Source organism: Microcebus murinus, chromosome 12 (genome assembly GCF_040939455.1).
Source record: "Microcebus murinus isolate Inina chromosome 12, M.murinus_Inina_mat1.0, whole genome shotgun sequence".
NCBI lineage: Eukaryota > Metazoa > Chordata > Mammalia > Primates > Cheirogaleidae > Microcebus > Microcebus murinus.
Genome location: NC_134115.1, coordinates 35,173,874 through 35,195,258, shown reverse-complemented (window position 1 = coordinate 35,195,258; position 21,385 = coordinate 35,173,874). Strand labels below are relative to the sequence as shown.

At 38.6% G+C, this 21,385-nt stretch overlaps 1 protein-coding gene across 5 annotated transcripts in view; it reads right to left on the bottom strand.

Moving 5' to 3' along the window:
* The window catches only part of KDM4C (lysine demethylase 4C), a 367,466-nt gene that overhangs the window by 279,584 nt on the left and 66,497 nt on the right, over positions 1-21,385 (bottom strand). For all 5 annotated transcript variants that reach the window (XM_012738388.2, XM_076008693.1, XM_012738394.3 and 2 more), the window contains one exon: positions 8,631-8,824. In XM_012738388.2, coding sequence (XP_012593842.1) covers positions 8,631-8,824 — 194 coding nt within the window. The remainder of the gene's footprint in view (positions 1-8,630; positions 8,825-21,385) is intronic.

Genomic DNA, 21,385 nt, shown 5'->3' with positions numbered 1-21,385 from the left:
AACTTCCAAGTAAAATATCTATTTAAAAAAATTTTAAGGGCCAAACAAATGAAGTTGGGCCAAGGGTTTCTCTCACTCATACCTCCGAAGGTGTTCCCATCCCCATAACTTATCAATTATCACAAGATTAGAATCTACCCACATTACACCCTTCTGAAAACCTTCTGTCTTATGCAATGGTTTTGTCCCCCCAAAAATGACATCCATGTTTGTCTTTTATTTCTGCATAAAATCTCATTAAAAGAAAGTTGATAATATAAAAAAGACAGGCAGGCTTTCTTTTTGCCTATACCTTCATCTTTACTCTTTCCTTTCTCTTTAAACCTATAGGACAAAAATCAGACAGATAAGACAATGACTAAAATCCCCATTGCAAGACTCAGTAAAACCAGAAAAAACACTTAAGGCTCCAAGTAAGTATGAGAGTCTTCAGTTTTACAATGGGGAAAAATAACCCCACCTACCTGAGACATCTGTTCTCTGGGATATCAGAGAGGATTTCTTACAGTGATTAGCACAGTTTCTGGCCCACATAAAAGGACTTCTCTAAACGAAATGAAGTAATGGAAGACAGACAACACATTTCACACTAGTCAGGCCCTACTCCTTGAAAAGTAAGCTTATTACAAACAAACACATTTGGGGTCACAAAGTAACTTTTATAAATCTATTTGCATGCCTTGCTATAGAAGTACATCATAAATAAAGCCACTTTCCTATACACTCAACTCAAAGAATAATTTTTGCAAAATAAATATTATTATAAATGCCATGCATTTTCTACAAACTCCTATCTAAATAACAAGATTAAGCAGTGTGAACAGGAGAAGAGAAATACAGAAAAAGTGATGTTAGGCAAAATAATCTGTAACTACATAACATGGAAATGTGCAAGGCTAACAGTACTAATGTTTCCTTTTTATGAAGTACACAGCAAATAATTTGCATTAACCTTCTGGTTTTTCCCTAAGAGTTATGGGTTTGATTTAATAATTTTTTTCATTTGAAAAGGTTTCTATGTTCTTGTAGGTGGTGGTGATTTTAAGTAACAGAGTATCAACAAAAAAAATAAGAGGCATCCTGAAGTGGAATTTACAGGCTCCTGCTATGCTTATTAGGGGTATCAAGAGTACTTAATTAATATATAACTTTAGAGTTCCTATATGACAAGCCACAGTTAGCAACCAATTAGTGAAAATGCATTACATCTTATCACTTCAGGGAAAAGAGTGAGATTTACTTTGAAGATCACAAACACCAGACCACCTGGATGTTTCCTTTAGGGTCCTGTGTGCAGACCAGCAGTCCCCAGGAATCGATGTTCAGACTGCAGGCATGTGCATGTGTGCTGGCATGGTTGTGTTTACTTTCAATCCAGGCTCAGAACCTAGGTGCTCAAGTCTTTTTAAAATATGATCCATTATCAATAAATGTTTTTGCTACTGGTTATCACTGTATTCTCTTCTTCGCACAAAACGTGGTTCACAGCTGTGGACAAAATTATTACTATAGTTTTTGGGTATATATCCGGTTTTTTAAATTTTATTAACAATATTATCTTGAAAATATACATGGCTATACCTAAAAGTAATCAGAATAACTTATGCAGTTGATTTTATTAATACTTCAACTTGAAAGTATTTCTAATCTAAAAGTCTGTTTTTCTTATTTAGAGGATAAATTTGTCTAGGAAGAGAATTTAAAACCAGAAACGAACCACTGTTAATTCCAAGAGTATTTTTTCTACACGAAACATCAAAAGAATACAGCCTTTACCATTAACCAATTAGTCTTAACATTTGCAATTAGAACATATTAATGGGTCTAAAGTTACTACATAGAAAAGTTAAATAAGTAGGAGTTAGTACCATGGGTTGCTAATTCAATGTATCATGAAATATTATCAAGCTGCCCAATCTCTGATATTCTTCTTTAGATTTTTTTTAAAGGAAAAAAACCTCAAATAAGAAATTCCTTCAGGCCGGGCACGGTGGCTCATGCCTGTAATCCTAGCCCTCTGGGAGGCGGAGGCGGGCAGATTGCTTGAGGTCAGGAGTTCGAAACCAACCTGAGCAAGAGCGAGACCCCCATTTCTACTATAAATAGAAAGAAATTAATTGGCCAACTAATATATAGAGAAAAAATTAGCCGGGCATGGTGGCACATGCCTGTAGTCCCAGCTACTCAGGAGGCTGAGGTAGAAGGATTGCTTGAACCCAGGAGTTTGAGGTTGCTGTGAGCTAGGATGACACCATGGCACTCACTCTAGCCTGGGCAACAAAGCGAGACTCTGTCTCAAAAAAAAAAAAAGAAATTCCTTCAGTAAGACTATTCATTTAACAAATGTTTATTGGAAGAGAAAAAGTTTTATTGAGTATCCACCAGGTGCCAGGGTCATGCCAGATGCTGTGCCAGTCACCAGAGATATGGTGGAACACGACTGGCAGGGATGCCCGCTCCAGGAGCTCACATTTCAATGGAGATGTACATTAAACATGCTTAGGTCAATTTGGCACCATGTAACTTGTTCATTCTTTTAAAAGTAAGACTTGTATTCTACAATTCAACAATGATCAAATATTTAGTTGTAGATAAACGGCTTCTCCTGCACCTCAAAAAAGAGAAAGAAGAGAGAGGAGAAAGATCAGGAAGGGGTAGTGGTGAGATAAAAGGAGAGAATGGAGGGGAAGAAGGGAGAGATGAAGAGAAAGGCCAAGACAGACACCAGATAGGAGCATCTGATCTCCTGAACTGAGCCCTGCTTCTAATTTAGCCCAACTATTCAATACATACACTGGCAAACATCCTTTAGGCTAAAGGTGGGTTTATGTTATTTAAAACCAAGAATCCTCATTAATATAAAATATTAAGTATATGTTTAAAACACTTCATGCCATGTAGACACGCAATATATATTTGCCGCTGGACATCGTGGTTCACGCCAATAATCCTAGCACTCTGGGAGGCTGAGGTGGGACGATCACTGAGGCCAGAAGTTCCAGATTAGCCTGGGCAACATAGCGAGACCCTGCCTCTACAAAAAATTTAAAAATCCGCCTGGTGATGTGGTACATGCCTGTAGTCCTAGCTACTCGGGAGGCTCAGGAGGTTGAGACTACAGTGAGCTATGATTGCTCCACTGCACTTCAGCCTAGGCAACAGAGTGATATACTGTCTCTAAAAATGAAAATAAAATAAAAAAAAATACATACACGTATTTGTTAAATGAATGTATGAAATGTTCGTATCTATTGAGCCCTTATGATCCATGAGGAGGGGGGATATGTGCTATTGATACATAGTATGTTTTATTTACTCTACACAATTACCATATGAATTGGGCTCCAGAACCATCTTTGTGTTTTAGGAGAGTAAATTGAGACAGGGAGGTTAATTAATAATTGGCAAGATCACACACTCAGTAAAACATAATGCCAGGGCTCAGAACTCTATACTATGGTACAAAAACCTGTGTTCTTCAATACTACACAACACTGAACAAATGATCCAATGAAAAAGCACTGACTAAGTATGTATTTAGTATCTACCCTCAATAATCTGACACTTTTTATTGCTACACAACATTTCATCAAAATGTGCTTTTCTTTTTAATGAAATTTAATCAATTCAAAAATGCTGCGGTCCATCCTTAATACTTCTAAAAACATCCAGGGAAACTTCTTTCCTGATTTTAGACTTTTTCATAGTCTAAGACATGTCCTCCTATGCCTCACCTGTATCACTCTCTACAAAGCAAATCTGAAACTCTCTTATTCATTGTGTTTTTGCCTGGTCTAAGAAAGAAGGATTCTAGCTACCATGTAAATTCTATATCCCGCCACCTAGCAATTAGCCACTATCACACATGAGGCTTGAAAAGAAGAATCATTTTTTATTTGAACTTGAAATTCCAGCTCTATTATATACAGATACATCCTGCCAAGTTCAGACTTTAAATAACTGCTTTAACCAAAAATTATTTATTTTTATAAAATTATTAAAATAGTAATTATGAAAATTTGTATAGTACAAAATTTTACAGTTTACAAAGCACATTTATACACAGTATATCCCTAGATCCTCCTAGAAATCTTGTAGATAGACAGAGTATAAATCATGCCTCCATTTGGCAGTTAAAGAAACTCATGATGAAAGGAGTATAGTGATTTGCCCTAAGTCATTCGCCTAGTAAGTGACAGATTGGGATTTTAAAACAGGACTTCTACCTCCAAAGTCAATATTCATTCCAAGAAAATAAATACTTTACCACTGACTGTCAAAGCAGTTTTCTATCTGCTTACTCTAAGGATTCTTCTACCCTTAAGCCTTTATGCCAGAAATGTTTAAATAAATCATCCTCTAAAGTCTCTTCAATACAAACCTGTGTTCATGAACATTTACTTGGCAAATCTGTCATACACAGTGGCTAGAAATGTATGTTTTCAGGCTTCTACCTAGAGCTGTACATACCTGCAGCAACTCAGAAATCTCAGGATACTTGGTATTTTTAATAGTTACATTTTAGACAAGAATCGTTATAAAATGTTCTAAATGTTTCCTTGCCCTCCCTTAAACAGAATGATACCAAACCATTTAACACTCTCCTAATTCAATACAACAATTCTGTAGGGCATCAATCCTATAGCCAGGCTCTGCATGTTAAGTGCTGATGATTCTAAGGCAAAACAAAACCAAACAAACATGAACCTCAGCTTCAAGGCACACACAGGCAAGTTGCGGGATGGTGAGGATAGAAAAGGGGGGAGGGTTGGTGGGGTGACACAACCACTTATAAGATGCAAAACCACATGTCTGAGGCAAGGGCAGCACATGGTCCAAAGAGTCTTCAGGCAAAATCTAAGGGACACACAGGCAGATGACAGAAAAGTGGGCCCAGAAGCAAGAATGGGATCGTAGGCAGTCTTTGCAATAATCACACCCACAATGTGGCACCTGAGGATACAAGTGAAGAAGGAGGAGGAGTGGATCATCCCATAAAGCCAGAGAAGGAAGAAGACACATTGTGGTGACAGATACGTCAAGTACAGGAGAGGCCAACCCCTAGAGAAAAGTAAAGGCAACCTTCCCAAAGCAAAGGGTGGGTGAAACAGAACACAGAGAGGACAATCAGAAAAGGAAATCAGCACATAGACACATGCATACAGAACCTTTCCTCACCTAGTCAACCTCATATTTTAAGTAAACAAAAACATTCCTCTCACTCTGATCACAAATCACAAAACAGAGTACTAGAGATTACTCTATTGAATCATGTAATTTTAGGGGTGTGGAAACTGGAGTCCAGAGAAGCACAGTCATCTGACCAAAGCCATACACATTAGTGACAGGGTAAGGACTGATTGCTGGTCCTTCGAGTCTAAACTCTGCCACACACACTGTCTACCTCCCAATATTCACATGAATTTGTATTGCTTCTACCACCTTTCAAATCTTACTTCAAATATATTATAATGATTACTAAAATGAATTTTGATGATAATAAAGTTTACCTCAAAATTATTTATGCTGAGGTAATATAATCTTGCAAATCTACTGGGAAATATCTTTAGAGCCATTTAGATCACTCTTCCTACAGTAGTTATCTTAGAAAATGGAATATAGATTAGCTGCCGTAACTCACTGCTGTGTTTTATTATTTTATCATTATAAATAACAGTCAAGGTTAAGGATAATAGTGATAATATAAAATCTACCCTTAATGCATATAATGAAGTCTATATGCTTAATAACTAATAGAGTAATTAACCACCGAAAATATACATGCTGTGAGGAAGAAATACTTTGGAAGTGGGCATCATTATTGTTGCTCATGAACAGTGGTGCTCATTCCCAAAGATACAAGACTCTAGAATCACTCTTATCCCTAACTAAAATATTCTTCCCAAAGTGATTTTTAAGAGACATCAACCTGTTTCCAGGAGGAGAAAAAACAATCACCTTTCTAAAATAAAAAAGCAGAGATGTCATCTAAACTCTCCTAATACTAAAAACTGAAATGAATGTCCCAGGCATCCTCAATAGTTAATATATAACAAATCTCCGCTGGACGTGTGATAATAAAAAAAAAAAAAGAAACAAAATCTCCAGAAAAGTTTCACTACTAACTTTTCAGATTCCATAAGTAAAATACAGTATATAGTTGCCTATATCCTAGATTTCACCTACAAGGTGAATCCATCTATTTAATTTCATTTCATCGGCACTGAAATTGAGTGTCAATAAGAGCACTGAGTTAACTACCAGCTCAGAGATTCCCAGGAACCAATGCATTGTTTATAATATTTCTCCTGGTCTCTCAAAACTAAGTACTAAAAGATGACATTCCCAGAGGCTTTACAGCAGTGCTGAAGAAATACAACAGGGACCCACAGGATCCTAAGCATGTGTTCACAATTGGCCTTGAATAAATCCCTGAGCAATGAATAATCCCACCACACTGTCCTGTCACAAGAGCCTCTGAATCCTAGAATACCTATTAAAATGTTTAAGTTCAGCTGGGCACAGTGGCTAGGTGCCCATAATCCCAGATACTTGGGAGGCTGAGGCGGGAGGATCGCTTGAGCCTATCCTATCTCCAAAAAAATTTTAAAAGGAAAAAAAGTAAACTGTTTAAAGTTCAATTTATTCCATTAAGAGAGCAGAATGCTAAGAATTGACCAAATGAAATATGCAAGTATTTTAAATATGTTTAACTGCCTCCCACTAACTTCTTTTAGAACACAACACTCCACAGTAAATCAGGAACTGCCTGGATTTCTCTAATATGTTATGTCCTAGGATCTTTGCCCTTCTTTGCAACTAAAACTTTACTTCCAATTAGATGTCCTTTTGTATTAATATCATTAGGAACTTTGTTGTATTTGTATTTTTTTGGAGAAAGCTTACAACTTCACATTTCTCCAAATGACAAAACCTCAAGCAGACAAAATGGCAATGTAGAGATAGATATTATACATTTTATTCCAACATCTGATCAACAGGAAGACTTGAAAGAGGCTATTTATTGTCTTCAAATTGCAGAGCTACTGGACTGGCACACACACCAGAAGAGCATCCTGTCATCTTTACAACCACCAAAACCATCCAAGCAGATACTTCTTACACTTCTGGTCTGTGGGTTATCCTGCTTGTATATGTACTAAAGGAAACATAACTGATATTTTAAGTTCTCTTGAGACTAAAAAGAAGGAAAACAAATTGAAATATGAAACTGGCTGACCACAAAGGATACCAGGGTGACTGATAGGCTCATAATTACAAAAAAAAAGGCAGCTGATGCATCATACAATGCATTTTACTGAGAGATACATCTTAAAATTATTGCTCAAAAGGATCAAGGAAAAGGCTCACAAATACAGCAAATATCAAGTTTAAAACACATGCTAACACTAGTATATTACTATTCTTAATTTTCTCCACACCCACAATCCAAGGAGTTCTAATACGCCTCCTGATTCATCCTTCCTCTCCCTTTAGCCCCTACACACTGAATGAAACTTATCACTTCTTTAGCGGCAGCTGGACCAGAAGATCATTAAGATTGCTTGAAATTACATCCAGGAAGTCAACTCTTCACTCCTAACCACCTCTCACACACCCTCCAACAAATGTTCCATGAAGTAAAAATGCCTAACAAATTCTTCTAGACTAAAATATCTATCATCAATTCATGGCCAAAACTACGGTCTGCAAGCAACTTTATATAGACAGTCATGCATCGCCTAATAATGATGATATGTTATGAGAAATGTATCTTTAGGGGATTCTGTCACTATGTGACTATCATAGAGTGTGTTTTCACAAACCTACATGGTATATAGCCTACTACATACCTAGGCTATATGCTACAGCCTATTGTTTCTAGGCTACAGACCGGAACGGCATGTTACTGTACTGAATATTGTAAGCCATCGTAACAAAATGGCAGGTATTTGTGTAGCTAAACATATCAAAATACAGAAAAGGAATTTTTCAGGCCATTATAATCTTCTTTTTTTTTTTTTTTTTTTTTTTGGAGCCACAGTCTCACTTTGTTGCCCAGGCTAGAGTGAGTGCCATGGCATCAGCCTAGCTCACAGCAACCTCAAACTCCTGGGCTCAAGCAATCCTCCTGCCTCAGCCTCCCGAGTAGCTGGGACTACAGGCATGCACCACCATGCCCGGCTAATTTTTTCTATATATATTAGTTGGCCAATTAATTTCTTTCTATTTATAGTAGAGACAAGGTCTCACTCTTGCTCAGGTTGGTTTCGAACTCCTGAGCTCAAACGATCCGCCTGCAATGGCCTCCCAAAGAGCTAGGATTACAGGCGTGAGCCACCGCGCTCGGCCTGGCGATTATAATCTTATGGGACCACTATTGTATATGTGTTCCATTGTTGACCTAAACATCCTTACGTGACATATGACATACAAGTCACTGCTGGATTTATAGTTTCTAAGCAAAATTCTGGGCAGAGAGGAAGCCAACTAAAATTACATTCAAAAATTTCCTTATAGCTCACATAAATCTGAATCCACCAAATCAAAAATTGAAATCCTCTTTGATATGCACAGAATGCCCAAATTTCAAAACTCCAAAGCAAATGAATCTTAAATAAGTAACTTGCCAAGATTTGGGCTCTCCAAAGTGAAGATAATTGATGCTGTAGAGGTCCATGTCCTCAGTGTGCCACGCAAATGTGGTTTTCCACATTCCAAAATAGAGATATGGGGTATTTACACCCTCAATAGAAATACCACACTCTTCTTCGACCACATCCAAGACTGTATTTAGGCGTGCTATGTTCCATTCATCCACACCCTGGAACCAGGAGAGAAAGAAATCCAATGTTAAAAAGTATGAAAGATAACATTTACTAATCAAACCACTAGCTGTCAAAATTACTATGCTGTATTTTTTAATTCACTGAAAAATGAAAAATAATCATTACTCAAGAGCCACATAGATACACCCATCATTATTAATACAAGATTACTATGAGCATAGTAAGATTCTATATAACCATTTTGTATAAAATAATACCAGATAACTTCCTGATTCCAAACAGAAATGAAAGTTAAAGCCCCATTCCCCACTTAGCTGTTAGGAAAACTCACTGACTCACAGCAGATGATGTGGTATATGCTTTCCACTTTTGGTGCACCTTTTTCTTGAGGGAGGTTTCAGGTTTGGGTTGTCTTGTTTGTTTTTTCCACATTAATTTAAGGTCATATTCAACATCATACATAATATCAAGAAACCAGCAAAATACATAACAAAAACATAGCAAAATACATTTTCTATTATCCTTCTATCATCCCTATCCATTTCAATTCAGTATGTCATATATCATTTCCTAAAAATTTCACTCAAATCATTGGAAATTCTTTGAGCATTATTTTAAACCAGAGATCACTGTGCTTGTATGGATCTTTCAACTAAATATTAATCTCTTATGTTGATGTGAAATTGTAAACACATAATGCCTGCTAAAAATAATTATCCAAACTTTGGCCAGACTGCTGGAATAATGTAGTTTTATAACAGTAACCCAATATGGCAGGTGATGGCAGCAGAAAGAAAGCTAGAAAGTTAGAATCACCAGTATAAGAATTCAAATCATATAATTTTATGCTTTTATTAGAATTTACCAATCAACTATTAATTCACTGTACTCCACAACTGCTCAGAAATTTTTACAAACTATATATTTTTCCCATGTATTTTTCTCATAATCAAATTCTAAATATCAGAGACTAGGTACATTCCTATATAATCATGGGAAAACTGCAATCCCTTTATATCCATTCCAACCAAGGCAGGAATAAAGAGGGGAATTAAATTCGTTTTTATCTACTGAAATGACCGTCTCCAATAACTATGCCAATGGCATCTCCTTTATACAATAAAAGCTTTTAGGGTTTTTCTGTTTTCATTTTGGTCTTTAAACGATTCTCTAATTAGTGTGCTAATCTTACTTCTTTAATTTTTTGAGTTAGGAAAATTATTGATGAAGTAGTTAATGAAGCTCTGCCTCAGGTAACATAATTGAAAGTGCCAGAGGACATAATTTAATTCCCAAATTCCCCTTAGTAGCCATTCTATCTACAACTTAAGCCCCATACTGGGAAGTTTGCTATTTGGAAATTGGCCAGAGTAAGTATCCTTTTAGAGAAGATCCTAGGTTCCAACTTATGAGACCTCATAAAAGTTCAATCAAATTATGTAAAATATTTTATCTCACTCTATTTATAGTGATGCAATCTCTTAACTCTAGTCCAATCAGACTTCAGTCCAATCACTCTAATAATAGAGTCCTATTTAAAAGTCATTACTGAAGCAATGAATCTGAAGTAATAAATGAGCACCATATTATAGAAACCATTTTTAAACTGAATGAGCTTGCAAATCTAGACACAAACTATTCTTCTAAAATTCCTACATATGGGGACATCTAAGTTTTATTTCTGACTGATACTATCTTTCAGAAATAACCATGGTTGAATCCCTGGACATCCTAGACCCAAGAATCTAAGGGGAAGTGGGCAGAGAACAAAGAATGCTGGCCAAAAAGACTCAGGTTACAAGGTCAGCTTTGCCACTCACCAAGGAGAAAACCATGCAGGTTTCCTGAGCTTCAAGTCTTTCTTCTTGAAAACATGAGGATTCTAGCACCCTACCAGAGTTGCTCCTAGTACTAAATAAGCTAATGGACACAAACTTTGGGGAAATAAAACTTACTAATTCTTAAAACTGATGTAATCAATATCCCTGTTATTCTCTAGTAAATCTTACTCAAAAGCCTCCCCCAAACACCAAAGACGTGAGAAGGGATATTAAAATCTGTTTAAACTCACTACTAGTGGTAGGGCACAGTGGCTCACGCCTGGAATCCTAACACTCTGGGAGGCCGAGGCAGGAGGATCACTCACAAGGTCAGGAGTTTGAAACCAGCCTGAGCAAGAGGGAGACCCCATCTCTACTATATATAGAAAGAAATTAATTGGCCAACTAAAAATATATAGAAAAAATCAGCCAGGCATGGTGGCGCATGCCTGTAGTCCCAGCTACTCAGGAGGCTGAGGCAGAAGGATTGCTTAAGCCCAGGAGTTTGAGGTTACTGTGAGCGAGGCTGACACCACAGCACTCTAGTCTGGGCAAGAGAGTGAGACTTTGTCTCAAAAAAAAAACAAAAAAAACCTCACTACTGGCGTTATCCCCATTAATGGGCACGTTTGCAGCAGTTTCTTCGGGACAAGACTATGTTTCTATAATGCGGAAACTTAATTTCTTTTGCTAAAATAAAAAAGCACATGATTTCAATTAAAGAGTTATGCAAAGATTAAAAATAATTGGAATAAACAGAGGAAGATAAGTTTTACTCCTTCAAAATTCCTTGAGCAATTTTTGTTCTCTACTATTAACTTAAATTGGCTTGCTGCCTCCAAGAACAGGCTCCACACAGGCTCTTTTAAAGCTTACTAGGTTTGTCTCATATATTTAGAGAAGGAGTACACCTAGTTTAACCTTTAAGAAGTGTTATACTGGCCAGGCGCAGTGGCTCACACCTGTAGTCCTAGCACTCTGGGAGGCTGAGGCGGGTGGATTGCTCGAGGTCAGGAGTTCAAGACCAGCCTGAGCAAGAGCGAGACCCCGTCTCTACTATAAATAGAAAGAAATTAATTGGCCAACTAAAAATATATATACAAAAAATTAGCTGGGCGTGGTGGTGCATGCCTGTGGTCTCAGCTACTCGGGAGGCTGAGGCAAGAGGATTACTTGAGCCCAGGAGTTTGAGGTTGCTGTGAGTTAGGCTGATGCCATGGCACTCACTCTAGCCTGGGCAGCGAAGCGAGACTCTGTCTCAAAAAAAAAAAAAAAAAAGAAGTATTATACCATATATACTACTTCATTACACTACACACACATTTACACTATACATATTCAAATCATGCCTATAAATTAGTTAATGTTATACCCAAATGAACAAATGAAAAAACTAATACCCCTTGCTAGCAGTAATAGGAAGTAATGATTAACCTCAATCTATCTGACTCTTAGACCTTCCTTGGTAAGGAAGGTGTGATCTTTTTAAAATACAACATAACATCCTCTTCTCTCAGCATGAATGTTGACAAGATCCAAGACCCAAGGAGCTAAAATTGAGGAATGGTAAACACACAAACCTGCTGCATTCTTCCTACCAGGGGCACAACCATCCTACACAAACATTGGTTAAGCTTATAATGCAAGCTACTTCTCTTGAGGGCTGATGATAGAGCTGATTTAGTGTAAAAAGCAGTCTGAAGGACAAAAAAAAAAAAAAAAAAAAAAAAAACAAAAACGGCTACAAACAAGCCCCACAATAACAGATCAGAATTTGCCACGCCCATCAAAGCTTAAAGCCATCAAGTCTTAACAGAAAGAATGCACATCAGCCCACACTTGCAGACAAATTCTTCCTCCCAGATTCAGTCCTGATCTAACAAAGCTCCTTCACAAAGTGTTCAGCAAGTACTACAGCAATATTCATAACTCACCTGACCTCCAGCAGGCAGCTTTTTTCTCCCCTGCTCCCGTATCCCTTCACCCCAAATATGCAGTTGGCATTCTAGCCCTGTCCTGCTCCATTTGTCTATGTACCCTGCAACTGTTTTCGAAAATAACTCATCTTTGGACCATGATTTGTGCAACACAGGTATAACTGAGAACTTTATCAGGGACGATTCCTTTCAATCACTGTATCTTCCCCTTATCAGCAATCAAATAGCAGTGTAAAAGAACTCCTAAATCTTAAATACTTCAACCAAAGTCAGGAGCTGGCTGAAGAACAAGCCATCTTGGGCTTTCACTACAGTAACTGTGCTCAGTCACTACAGGACTGAGGGACAAGGCCGGGCGCAGTGGCTCTCGCCTGTAATCCTAGCACTTTAGGAGGTCGAGGTGGGAGCATTGCTTGAGCTCAGAAGTTCGAGACCAGCCTGAGCAAGAGCGAGAACCTGTCTCTACTATAAATAGAAAGAAATTAGCTGGACAACTAAAAATATACAGAAAAAATTAGCCGGGCATGGTGGTGCATGCCTGTAGTCCCAGCTACTCAGGAAGCTGAGACAGTACGATCATTCGCCCAGGAGCTTGAGGTTTCTGTGAGCTAGGCTGATGCCACGGCACTCTAGCCCAGGCAACAGAGTGAGACTCTGTCTCAAAAAAAAAAAAAAAAAAAAACAAACAAAATAAAACCAGCCGGGCGTGGTGGCTCACGCCTGTAATCCTAGCACTCTGGGAGGCCGAGGTGGGCGTATTGTTCAAGGTCAGGGGTTCAAAACCAGCCTGAGCAAGAGCGAGACCCCATCTCTACTATAAATAGAAAGAAATTAATTGACCAACTAAATATATATATATATAAAATTAGCTGGGCATGGTGGCACATGCCTGTAGTCCCAGCTACTCGGGAGGCTAAGGCAGTAGGATCGCTTGACCCCAGGAGATTGAGGTTGCTGTGAGCTAGGCTGACGCCACAGCACTCACTCTAACCTGGGCAACAAAGTGAGACTCTGTCTCAAAAAAAAAAAAAAAAAAACCAATTGTACATGAAGATAGACTAACAAAATAAAACTAGGAAAATGAGTGAAGATATGATCAAACTTCACAAAACCACCCAATGTACCGATTAACACAGAATGGGCTTTTTAAAAAGGAGACAATTTGTAATCTAATGGAAATCATGCTTAGCAAACACATTCCTTGTGCACTCACCCAGAAAATAGTAAAATGGAATGGAGAATGCCAACCTCACAGAATGGCCCAATATCAGAATAGCAGCATGCTATATTGGAGCCAAAAGTTATCCAACCAAATGCTAGATCCACCTCTCACCAGTATGGGATCTAATAGTTTCTCAATGGCCTTTCATGGCACAGCTGTGACCAGGGTTCAAGGCCATGGGCCATGACAGGACTGTAGCCACGTTGAAAGAACCCTAATAAAGGTCCAGTCTTTCATTGGAACTAGTTTCAAAAAACAAACCCTTCCCAGAAGGGGGATGCTAAGGCTTCCCAACAGTACAGAAATCCAGGCTTGCCTACCTTATAGGACAGTTACACAGATTGGACAGGACTGCAAAATACATGTAAAAATGTTTCAAAAACATGTCTAACTAAACGGTTTTTAAAATGTGAAGAGGGAAGGGGGTCCCAGGACCAAAGTTTCTTTGAGTGATATTCCTGGGGTTCACAATCCCTGCCCAACCTCAAAGAAGGTTCCAAGAGGACAGCAGGAAGTGAAGAGCTGGGCAATAAAGCAGGAGGTGCAAACTCAGGCACCTACAGAGTCAGAGATGTAATGTCAATGAGGGAAACAGCCAGGTATATGTCAAGAAAAGGGAGGATGCTGTATTTGGAGACAACCTACTAGTCAAAGGACACAGCCATTACTCAGCTACTGCCTACTGCTGTCACTGGGAATGCTGCCTGATCTTGCAATTTTTTAAGTGAAGCCTAAAATTCAAATCTTATGTGACATTAACCAACTTCTAAAACCATGTGGATCAAACAAAATACATTTCTGGCCATGTATGCAAAAAGGCAGCAGGCATTAAAGAGCCCACACTTATTACAATAATTTAAAAGACATAAAGGAAGCAGGAGTTTAGAAGCAGGCTGTAAATAGAAAGTTAGTGATTGTGAGCTTGGAGCAGAGAAAACTACTTTAAAGCCAATCATATATTTTCCCAACACTAAATAGCTGTATCAGGTACTCCATAAATGTGTCTAGTAACTGGAGTGAGACTATACAAGTGGCATGAACCTAACAGGAATTCACTCTATATGCATGTTGTATTTGCCTGTTCCAACACTGTGTGGGAATCCAATATGCAAATGGCCAAAGAAAGACAAACACAGTAAAAATGGAAAATGCAAAGTCTGAATAATTGTGAAAACAGAATAAACTGCTGTAAAATAAGTGGGATCTAGCATGGCCCAGACAAAAACTTCAAGACTTCTTAAGAAGATTCTCTGCAAGGCAGCAGAATGACGAGGAGGTTCTGCTAGAGTTTAGCCACTTGCCAGGTACATTAGCCAAATTCTTACAATTCTGTGAACTGCATCAAGGGTGACATAACGCATTCAAGCTTTGTCTATCATGTAGAATAGTTATAACCACTTGCACATAAACATGAGAAACTGCTACAATATCATGCCTGAGGATGTGAAAGCATGCCTGAGGATGTGAAAGCAACCCTGGATGACCACTAAAACACTCCCAAGTGAAGACAGAAAACAGTCAAGATGTTCTTCACTCTATTGTACATAGTACAGGGGCTGCTTTCTCCTTTGCTTTACATAAAAGCCTAGCAGGCTATAGAAAAGCAACTGATCAATTCACATAAACAATTCTTACTAATCATATTTTTATGATGCCTTCCATATAGAAGAGGAAGAGTCTATACAGCCCTTGTTCCCCAATATTGGTTTTAAACCATTAACCTGTCACTCTTTCACCTAATGCTTTCCACATCTTCACTGTCATCACTCTACATTCCATCCTCAGCAACATCAAAATCAAACCTATGGTCCTTTTCCTCCCCATTTCCTGCCATCATGCTCAGCACCTTCAATATTATCCCCAAGGGACTGATTTCCAAATCTATTAAGAGCCCCATCTCTCTCCTGAGTTTCAGTGTCACACATCCAGCTCCAAGCTGGACTTATAATGATGAACAGAGATTTCTGAAATGCAAGAATTCACAGGGGGAAATTGCACTTCATTAGAAAATCCAATTATTAAAAAAAAAAAAAAAGAAGAAGAAAATCCACTATGTAGATGCTGGAAGACTCCAAGAAAATACTGAAAGAGCCTGTTAAGGACACTAAAGTTTCTAGGTCTATCCCTGACTCAAATGAGATCACAGATGAGCCAGATAACAGTGTTTCCTCTACTTCAAAAATGCCATCAATAAGTTATACTTAGATGCTGTGCTCTTGGTCTCTCCAAGGGCTAACACAACTAGCACCCATTTATTATAAATTGCTTTTCTCAAAATTTACTAACTGTAGAGGTGGGGATATTTCTTATACCTACTAACAAGACTTGTACTCCCCTCCACTGGATTCACTGGACTATTAAGAATAAACAAGACAGGAGGCCGAGGCGGGCAGATTGCTCAAGGTCAGGAGTTCGAAACCAGCCTGAGCGAGACCCCGTCTCTACCAAAAATAGAAATAAATTAATTGACCAACTAAAAATATATATACAAAAAATTAGCCGGGCATGGTGGCGCATGCCTGTAGTCCCAGCTACTCGGGAGGCTGAGGCAGTAGGATCGCTGAGCCCCGGAGATTGAGGTTGCTGTGAGCCAGGCTGACGCCACGGCACTCACTCTAGCCTGGGCAACAAAGTGAGACTCTGTCTCAAAAAAAAAAAAAAAAAAAAAGAATAAACAAGACAATCTATACAAAAATCTCTTTAACTTAGTAAATAGCTTCAAGAAAAAGAACAGTAACATTTTCTTTATACCCAACAACAAACCAAAAAGTAATACCAAGTCTTGAGCCTCTGTAGGTGCTTAGTATTTTTTTTATTAATGCAGGATCTGAAAAGCAGTGGGACAATCCCCATGACAGGAAAACAAAAGCAAAACACCCTCATTTTACAGATGGAAGTAAGGTACTCAGTAACTTACAGGACTCCTTGTTTCAAAATTAAAACACAGTAGTCAATCTCCTAGTAGCAAATGTGTTGTCTGTCCAGCAAATAATAATTTTTTGTAACCAATCCCCTCATAAATACTGCTCCTGCTCCCATTTTTACAACTCAGCATTGTGACATGGTGTTGCTCATTGACACATTACTGTAGAGAAGCAGTATTTTTTAAAGTTTTAAATATTTTTACTTAGGTAAAAAGAATACTCTTTTTTTTTTTGACAGAGTCTCACTTAGTTGCCCAGGCTAGAGTGAGTGCCGTGCTCACAGCAACCTCAAACTCCTGGGCTCAAGCCTCAGCCTCCCTAGTAGCTGGGACTACAGGCATGCGCCACCATGCCCGGCTAATTATTTCTATATATATTAGGTGGCCAATTAACTTCTTTCTATTTATAGTAGACACAGAGTCCTGCTCTTGCTCAGGCTGGTTTTGAATTCCTGACCTGGAGCAATCCGCCCGCCTCGGCCTCCCAGAGTGCTAGGATTACAAGCATGAGCCACCGCGCCCAGCCAAGAATATTTATTTTTAAGCATTTAACAAAAAATTTATGCTTTTCCTCTTTTGGCTTATGTTATCCCTCTCTATGGCCCTTATCACAGCCCAGACTAGAGTACTGTGTTTCAAACAAAAGACCATCCACCAAACTCCACTTATTTGCTAGTAACTTAAAGCTAGGCTAATGTAAATTACTGTCATGAATTCATATGGCTGTAACCAGCCCTTGAAGTTTCAAAGGTAATGCACATGAAGAAAAATAAAATTTGGTTAGTTCTTTAAAGATTTCAAAATTCAATCCATTTCATACTATAATGTATAGTCTTTTCTCCATAATATAAGAAAATTGTGCCTTTCGATAACTAAAATGAACGCTCTCTTTCACATATTAAAATAGACTAAGGGTTTCCTTAGGATCTTTAGCCAATATGAATAAAATTAGAATTCATTTTGCTTTAAAGTTAATTACAATGTTTGACATGATAGTTCTTTTTGCTTCTTCCTTTCTATAAAATTGCCTTACATTCCCTGAACTCTTTACTTTTAAAACAGCTTTTTTTTCCTTTTTGCATTTTTACATACCAAATGCCTACAATTTTACAGCAGTGCTTTTTCATTTTAGAATTCTAGACAATAACCAGCACAAAGCAAGTTTTGAAAGAAACAAAATAATTCTGCAAAAAAAAAAGTGCTATATAAAAAGATAGACTGTTCACCTTAAAGGTACATAGGAGTAAGAAAAGCAAAGAGAAGAAAAAAGGGGGAAACTTCCAGGCAAATAAAAGATTGCAGACAGTCTAAGACTCCTGCCTCGAGTCTAGATTCGTTGAGGGTTTGAGGTTAATGGAGTCCTGGTTCCAGAGAGGTGTAAGCCCAATTCTCCTAAGAGAAAAGCATCCTTCAATTAGATCTGAAAATATTCCAAAAATTAAGACCAAGCCTAAGGAAACAACCAAAGGTCGCCATGCATACAGGAAGGCAAGCCAACACTGGAGAAAGTTAGCAGAAGCAAATCATTCAGACTCTCCAATCCACCCCCCAGTGGGACCATCAATATTGAATTATCAGAGAGAAACTAAAGAATATGAAATGAATATAAAAGGACAGAAGAAAGGGAGGGAGGGAGGGAGGGGGGTCGCCTACCCAGAGAGTAAAAACTAAAAGGTATATTCACAAAATGGAATATTGCACAGCAATGAAAATGAATGAACAATAGCTCATAGAATAATATCTATCAGGCTGGGGGGTGGTGGCTCACACCTATAATCCCAGTACTTTGAAGGCCACGGTGGGAGGAGCCCAGGAGTCCAGGATTTGCAACAACCCTGAGCAACATATCAAAGACTTCTATCTCTACAAAAAATAGAAAAATGAGCTGGGCATAGTGGCATACATCTGTAATGCCAGCTACTCAGGAGACTGAGGAAGGATGCTCATTTGAGCCCTGGAGTTTGAGATTGCAGTGAGCTATGATGACACCACCGTACTTTAGCCCCAGCAACAGAGCAAGACCTTGTCAGAAAAGAAAAAGGAGGAAGGGAGGGGGGGAGGAAAGAAATTATAATATGGATCAACCAAGAAACATAGATGGGGGAAAAAAGTCAATGTCCCAAAAGACTACATAAAATGGTATTTTTTTTTTTTTTTTTGAGACAGAGTCTCACTGTGTTGACTTGACTAGAGTGCTGCAGCGCCAGCCTAGCTCACAGCAACCTCAAACTCCTGGGCTCAAGCGATCTTCCTGCCTCAGCCTCCCAGGTAGCTGGGACTACAGGCATGCGCCACCATGCCTGGCTGATTTTTTCCATACACACACACACACACACACATATATATATAGATAGATAGATAGATAGATATATTTTTTTTTTTGAGACAGAGTCTCACTTTGTTGCCCAGGCTAGAGTGAGTGCCACGGCATTAGCCTAGCTCACAGCAACCTCAAACTCCTGGGCTCAAGCGATCCTCCTGCCTCAGCCTCCCAAGTAGCTAGGACTACAGGCATGCACCACCATGCTCAGCTAATTTTTTCTATACATATTAGTTGGCCAATTAATTTCTTTCTATTTATAGTAGAGACAAGGTCTCGCTCTTGCTCAGGCTGGTTTTGAACTCCTGACCTTGAGCAATCTGCCCGCCTCGGCCTCTCAGAGTGCTAGGATTACAGGTGTGAGCCACCACGCCCGGCCTATATATTTTTTCAGTTGGCCAATTAATTTCTTGCTATTTATAGTAGAGACCAGGTCTCACTCTTGCTCAGGCTGGTTTTGAACTCCTGACTTTGAGCGATCCACCCACCTCTGCCTCCCAGAGTCCTAGGGTTACAGGCGTGAGCCACCGCACCCGGCCAAATGGCACTATTTTTAATAAGGTCAGAAATAAGCCAAACTAAATGCATTGTTTTAAAATATATGGTGTGAAAAAACTAATTTGTACATGGCAAGAAATCAAACACAAATTCTGGCCCCCACAGAGTGACAGGGGTAGCGTGGCAGGGAAGGACTATGAAAGAGCAGTCCATGAGCAGTATCATGGATGTTGACTGTATGGTGGGTTTTCAGTATCCCATGTATCATTATGCTTTAAAAATTACATATGGTGTATCTATGTAATCAGACATTACATTTCAATAAGATGATTTTTTAAATTATGAAAAAGAGACTATCTCCTCAGTCACATCCCATGACACCATTTTTGTCCTGGTACCTCACACTGTAGGACCTTGCTGACAATAGGATGGTGGTACATTTCTTGAAAACACCACGGGCATTTTGTTAAGTAGTCACTTCTTGTTTTGTTTTGCTTTTTATTTATGTATTTTGCAGCAACCTTCTCTAGCAGAGCAGTGACTTCTAAATAAACATCTTTCATGCCTCTCACGCATGGTAAAAAGTATAAATTTCTTAGGCTATAGGTTGGACAATTCACAATGACAACTGCAGAACAGAATTCTTCGCAATTCTCTCGGTCTGAATCAGCTACTGAATATCTCATTATGGCCTCAGGATTATTGTCTTGCTTTGCTTTAATATTGCCACCTGCAGCAGCCAACATTTATTTAGCACATAGCAGGGAGCAGGCCCTATACAAGGTGTTTTATTTATGTTATCTCATTTTACCCTACAAGACAAACACTGCTATCAGCTATTATCAGCACCATTTTATAAATGAGGGAACTGTAGCACAGATAACTTGCCCAAGATCTCACAGCTCATAATCATGGAGTCAGGATTCAAGATGAAGATGAAAACCTCTAACCTACACTGGCTTTACTGCTTCTGAAGCCATATGGCCAAACAGTGAGCCAGGAAGTCAGCTCTGAACTATATCCTTTTTATACAATTGAGGAGAGGAAAACTTCCCTCTGTCTCCCAATACCTAGAATGGAAAGTCAGTAATTTGGTCACTAAGCTTTCCATTTGTTTGTTTAAAGGACTACTTGTGAAGAAGAAGATTTAGAAATAATGCCAAGTACAAGATTTGTGAATCTCACAGGCATGCATTCTATTCAAAAAAAATCATGGAAATAATGAATAGAATTGCTAACTTTATTTTACACACCTACAAGTGGCCCTTGCAGAAAATCCTAAAAGAGACCCAAACTATATGAATCCCTGAATGAAGCAATTATTTCAACATTTAATAACATGATAAAATCCCATGCTTAGAACCTGACAAGTTATTTTTACATATAGAAAATGAAAAGCAATCATCTTATTTATTCATGTTTTCAAGACTATAATGCTCCTGGACTCATTCAACTCTTTAAACTATATTTTAATACAGTATAATACAGCATTTCAAAAATCATTACGTCTTATAATAAACTTTTATAGCAGAGACTGCCTAAGTACTCAGCATATAATTTCACCTTCCTTACACACAGAACCCCATTTAACTGAAAGAGCAATGCAGCTGGATGAAATCTGCATTTTCAGCTTCCCTTGCAGCTACAGATAGAAATGGTACATGGCTCTGGCCAATGAAATATACGTGCAGTCATCACTGGGTAGGGCTCCAGGCGACAGCTTTGAAAGGGCAGCCCCAGCAGGCACAAGCCTTGTGTCCTTTGCCCACCATTCCTTCTCCTTCCACCAGACATTCAGACATGGTTATAAGAACTTAGGCATCCAACAGGAGAGCATGAGGTTAAGGATCTCATCATAAAGATGGCACAAGAAATT